The sequence below is a fragment of the Nycticebus coucang genome, chromosome 8, assembly GCF_027406575.1.
Source record: "Nycticebus coucang isolate mNycCou1 chromosome 8, mNycCou1.pri, whole genome shotgun sequence".
Taxonomy (NCBI): domain Eukaryota; kingdom Metazoa; phylum Chordata; class Mammalia; order Primates; family Lorisidae; genus Nycticebus; species Nycticebus coucang.
Genome location: NC_069787.1, coordinates 88754211 through 88760411, shown reverse-complemented (window position 1 = coordinate 88760411; position 6201 = coordinate 88754211). Strand labels below are relative to the sequence as shown.

General features: G+C 39.2%; 1 protein-coding gene across 1 annotated transcript; it reads right to left on the bottom strand.

Annotated features, from left to right (window-relative positions):
* Positions 1–4067: 4067 nt before the first annotated feature.
* Positions 4068–5993, bottom strand: LOC128591245 (importin subunit alpha-1-like). Its single transcript, XM_053598706.1, has one exon. The coding sequence runs from the start codon at positions 5871–5873 to the stop codon at positions 4284–4286; it is 1590 nt and encodes a 529-aa protein (XP_053454681.1). The 5' UTR covers positions 5874–5993; the 3' UTR covers positions 4068–4283.
* Between the last annotated feature and the right edge of the window lie 208 nt (positions 5994–6201).

Below are 6201 nucleotides of genomic sequence, written 5' to 3'. Positions count from 1 at the left end.
TTTATCCTGTAAAGTTTTCTGTTTGCTTGTTTTGGTTTGATTTATAGCATTTTTGTCTTTCCTCTCTACTTGGTGGAGATGGGGTACTGTGTCTGATCAGGTTAGCAAAGAGTTGCTGACCTCAAGGGAACCACCCAACCGGGCACCCCCAGACGGTGCGTTTTTTATAAGGTTGTGTCAAAGTACCCTACTGTATACCTATATTGCTCTGTCTCCCTCTTTCTGTGCCTCTCTTCTTTTTGTCAATATTCCTTTTACCCACCCCCTCTCCTTTCTCTATTTTTTTTTTTTTCTTATCACTCAGTCCTCCTTTCCTTCATCCCTTTTTTGCTCTTCAACCTTCTCACCCTTCTGGTCCTGTAACCCTTAGGCCACAGGCACGAGAACTTAAAGAGCAAGAGAAAGTGAAAGGAAAATTAGGGCAAGGAAACAGATAAAAGAAATCACTCATGAGGAAGAATCAGCAGAAAACTCCAGGCAACATGAAGAACCAGTCCAGAACAACCCCGCCAAGGGACCATGAGGTAGCTACTGCAGAGGATTCCACCTATACAGAAATGTTAGGAATGACAGAAAGGGAATTTAGAATACACATGTTGAAAACAATGAAAGAAATGATGGAAACAATGAAGGAAACTGCTAATAAAGTGGAAAATGACCAAAAGGAAATCCAAAAACAGAATCAAATAAGAGATGAACGATATGAAGAATATAAAAAGGATATAGCAGAGCTGAAGGAACTGAAACAGTCAATTAGGGAACTTAAAGATGCAATGGAAAGTATCAGCAACAGGTTAGACCATGCAGAAGAAAGAATTTCAGAGGTAGAAGACAAAGTTCTTGAGATAACTCAGATAGTAAAAGAGGCAGAAAAGAAGAGAGAGAAAGCAGAACATTCACTGTCAAAATTATGGGACTTTATGAAGCGTTCCAAAATACGAGTTATAGGAATTCCAGAAGGGGAAGAAGAATGCTCCAGAGGAATGGAAGCCATACTAGAGAATATTATAAAAGAAAATTTCCCAAATATCACCAAAGATTCTGACACACTGCTTTCAGAGGGATATCGGACCCCAGGTTGCCTCAACTCTAACGAGCTTCTCCAAGACACATTGTGATGAACCTGTCCAAAGTCAAGACAAAAGAAAAGATTCTGCAAGCTGCCAGGAGTAGCGCCAGTTGACCTACAGGGGCAAATCCATCAGAGTGACCGCAGACTTCTCTAATGAAACTTTCCAAGCAAGAAGACAATGGTCATCTACCTTTAATCTACTTAAACAGAACAATTTCCAGCCCAGAATTCTGTACCCTGCTAAGCTAAGATTCAAAATTGACCGAGAAATCAAATCATTTACGGATATACAAACATTGAGGAAATTCGCCACAACAAGACCAGCTCTACAGGAAATACTTCAACCTGTTCTGCACACTGACCACCACAATGGATCAGCAGCAAAGTAAGAACTCAGAAATTAAAGGACAGAACCTAACCTCCACACTGATGCAAAGGTAAAACTAAGCAATGGACTCTCACAAAATAAGACGAATAGAATACTACCACACTTATCAATTATCTCCATAAATGTTAATGTCTTGAATTCCCCACTGAAGAGACATAGATTGGCTGACTGGATTAAAAAACACAAGCCATCCATTTGCTGTCTGCAAGAAACACACCTGGCTTCAAAAGACAAATTAAAGCTCCGAGTCAAGGGTTGGAAGACAATTTTTCAGGCAAATGGAATTCAGAAGAAAAGAGGAGTTGTAATCTTATTTTCAGATACATGTGGATTTAAAGCAACTAAAGTCAAAAAAGACAAAGATGGTCACTTTATATTGGTCAAGGGAAAAATACAACAAGAAGACGTTTCAATTCTAAATATTTATGCACCCATTTTAAATGCTCCCAGATTCTTGAAGCAGACCTTACTCAGTCTGAGCAATATGGTGTCTGATAATACCATAATAACAGGGGACTTTAACACTCCTCTTACAGAGCTGGAAAGATCCTGTAAACAGAAATTAAACAAAGATATAAGAGATTTAAATGAGACCCTAGAACAACTGTGCTTGATAGACGCATATAGAACATTCCACCCCAAAGATAAAGAACATACATTCTTCTCATCACCCCATGGAACATTCTCCAAAATTGATCATATCCTGGGACACAAAACAAATATCAACAGAATCAAAAGAATTGAAATTTTACCTTGTATCTTCTCAGACCATAAGGCACTAAAGGTGGAACTCAACTCTAACAAAAATGCTCGACCCCACCCAAAGGGATGGAAATTAAACAATCTTCTGTTGAATAACAGATGGGTGCAGGAAGAAATAAAACAGGAAATCATTAACTTCCTTGAGCATAACAACAATGAAGACACAAGCTACCAAAACCTATGGGATACTGCAAAAGCAGTTTTGAGAGGAAAATTCATCGCTTTAGATGCCTACATTTGAAAAACAGAAAGAGAGTGCATCAACAATCTCACAAATGATCTCATGGAATTGGAAAAAGAAGAACAATCTAAACCTAAACTCAGTAGAAGAAAAGAAATATCCAAAATCAAGTCAGAGAGCAATGAAATTGAAAACAAAAGAATCATTCAGAAAATTAATGAAACAAGGAGTTGGTTTTTTGAAAAAATAAATAAAATAGATAAACCATTGGCTAGACTAACGAGGAACAGAAAAGTAAAATCTCTAGTAACCTCAATCAGAAATGATAAAGGGGAAATAACAACTGAACCCACAGAGATACAAGAGATCATCTCTGAATACTACCAGAAACTCTATGCCCAGAAATTTGACAATGTGAAGGAAATGGATAAATATTTGGAATCACACCCTCTCCCTAGACTCAGCCAGGATGAAATAGAGCTCCTGAACAGACCAATTTCAACCACTGAGATCAAAGAAACAATAAAAAATCTTCCGACCAAAAAATGCCCTGGTCCAGATGGCTTCACTCCAGAATTCTATCAAACCTTCAAGGAAGAGCTTATTCCTGCACTGCAGAAATTATTCCAAAAAATTGAGGAAGAAGGAATCTTCCCCAACACATTCTATAAAGCAAACATCACCCTGATACCAAAACCAGGAAAAGACCCAAACAAAAAGGAGAATTTCAGACCAATCTCACTCATGAATATAGATGCAAAAATTCTCAACAAAATCCTAGCCAATAGATTACAGCTTATCATCAAAAAAGTCATTCATCATGATCAAGTAGGCTTCATCCCAGCGATGCAAGGCTGGCTTAACATACGCAAGTCCATAAATGTTATCCACCATATTAACAGAGGCAAAAATAAAGATCACATGATCCTCTCAATAGATGCAGAAAAAGCATTTGATAAAATCCAGCATCCTTTTCTAATTAGAACACTGAAGAATATAGGCATAGGTGGCACATTTCTAAAACTGATTGAAGCTATCTATGACAAACCCATAGCTAATATTTTACTGAATGGAGTAAAACTGAAAGCTTTTCCTCTTAGAACTGGAACCAGACACGGTTGTTCTCTGTCACCTTTACTATTCAACATAGTGCTGGAAGTTCTAGCCAATACAATTAGGCAAGACAAGGAAATAAAGGGAATCCAAATGGGAGCAGAGGAGGTCAAACTCTCCCTCTTTGCTGACGACATGATCTTATACTTAGAGAACCCCAAAGACTCAACCACAAGACTCCTAGAAGTCATCAAAAAATACAGTAATGTTTCAGGATATAAAATCAATGTCCACAAGTCAGTAGCCTTTGTATACACTAATAACAGTCAAGATGAGAAGCTAATTAAGGACACAACTCCCTTCACCGTAGTTTCAAAGAAAATGAAATACCTAGGAATATACCTAACGAAGGAGGTGAAGGACCTCTATAAAGAAAACTATGAACTCCTCAGAAAGGAAATAGCAGATGATATTAACAAATGGAAGAACACACCATGCTCATGGACGGGAAGAATCAACATTGTTAAAATGTCTATACTTCCCAAAGCAATCTACCTATTCTTTTTTTTTTTTTTTTTTTTTTAGACTTTAATCTTTATTTACAGGACCCTGCAAGATATGAAATTCCACATAGAAATAAGAAACCCTTTCAGAGGATAGGCTCCAGACAGTATGTATGTACAGTTTGGAACTGTTCAAGTATAGTTTTGTTGTAAAAAGTGCTACAATAACAAACCACGTTTAAAAAGAGTTCGTAGTAGAGAAATAGTTAAGACAAACTTATACCAAACGCAGTACATGACAACTTTGTGCCTCAGCTATACAATCTAAAAGTTAAAAGTCCCAGGAGTCCCATCCTGAACTTGGAACGTATAGCCTTCAGAGGTAGTTTCTGGTACTACATTTTGATCCTCCTCTTCCTCTACAGAGAAATACTTCTCAATCAAGTTTAATGAAGCCTTGTACACAGACTCATTTTCATGGTTTTGTAGAGCTTCAATTTTGTCCAAACCTCCACATTCTTCAATCATTATACTAAGTTTCTCAGTTTCACCTAGTTTTTCAGCAGCCTGAAAGATATTTGAAATGGCATCCAGAATAACCAGAATAATTTTGGTATCTTTTGCAGTTAAGAGGTTCATCAATGGTTCTATTATGCCACAATGAACAAGGTATACAATCTGTTCAACTGTTCCACCACTTGTATAGTTGGTCACAGCCCATACAGCTTCCTTCTGTGTCTTAAAGTCTGCCTTAGAGAGAACCCCAACAAGTAATGGGACTAGTCCATGATTCACAACTTGCTGTATCTGGTCCTGACGGCCAGCTGTGATGTTTGACATTGTCCATGTAGCTTCCTTTTGGATGTTAGTTTTGGGGTTGGTCAGCAGGCTGGGAAAGACAGTAAGTGCTCCTGCATCAATTACAACCTGAGTCTGTTCATCTGTCCCAGTGACAATATTCCCTATGGCTCTTAGTGCAGGAGTCACAATTGGCAATTCAGTAGCTCCCAAAAGCTTCACAAGTTGGGGCACAACTCCTGTTTTCACAACCATTTCAATCCGTTCGTTTGGACCATCAGTAAGGTAAGAAATAGCCCAGCAATTATCTGCTAATACCTCTGGATCATCATGATGCAGGAGACGCACTAAAGTAGGAAGAATCTGTTCCACAGCATCTAATGGGGGTGCAGGATTCTTGTTGCGACAAAGGTTTGAAAGTGTCCAGGTAAGATTACGTAAGTAACCACATGATAAAGATGACATATCAGGAATAGCTAGAAGAGCCAACAGTGGGTCAACTGCACCATACTTAATAACCAAATCTCGGAAAACTGAACCATCACCTGCAATGTTTCCTAGAGCCCACACAGCTTGTTCACTGATATGAGCATGGGGAGATGCCAACAGAGAAATGAATGCTGGAATAGCACCTCCATCTACCACAGCCTTAGTCTGTTCTGATGTCCCAGAAGCAATGTTAGTTAGTGCCCATGCAGATTCAAACTGAATGGGACTACAATCAGTTCTACCCAAGAAGGACACAAATTTTGGGATCAAACCAGCTCGGATTATATTGTCGATGGGAGGCTGTTTTTCTCTAGAAAGTAGTTTCCTGGCAGCCTGAGTAGCTTGGAGCTGGTTTTCCATATTGGTGCTGTTTATACCTTTGACAATGTCATCCACAGACCAATTTACAGTACCCTGGTTGTTTCGGTTTTCCTGCAGTGGAGAAGTAGCATCATCAGGAAAAGAGCTTACATTTCTCCTTTTCAGCATCTGGTCATCTTTCTTAGCTTTCCTCAACTCCACATTAACTTCTATTCGGCGTCGCCTCATTTCTGTACTGTCTTTTCCCTTGTTCTTGAACCTGTTAAGTCGGGCAGCTGGTGAATTAGCATTCTCATTGGTGGACATGGTTATGAGACAAAGGGAGATAGCTGCACAGCTAGCTCAGGCTTCCACAGGAGGTGGTGCAGCACTCAGAAGATCTGGGTCGGCTGCCCTGGAAACGTCCACTGCAGCTCAGGCAGAACACGGTGTCCAATCTACCTATTCAATGCCATTCCTATCAAATACCAACATCGTACTTTCAAGATTTGGAAAAAAATGATTCTGCGTTTTGTATGGAACTGGAAAAAACCCCGTATAGCTAAGGCAGTTCTTAGTAATAAAAAAAGCTGGGGGCATCAGCATACCAGATTTTAGTCTGTACTACAAAGCCATAGTGGTCAAGATAGCATGG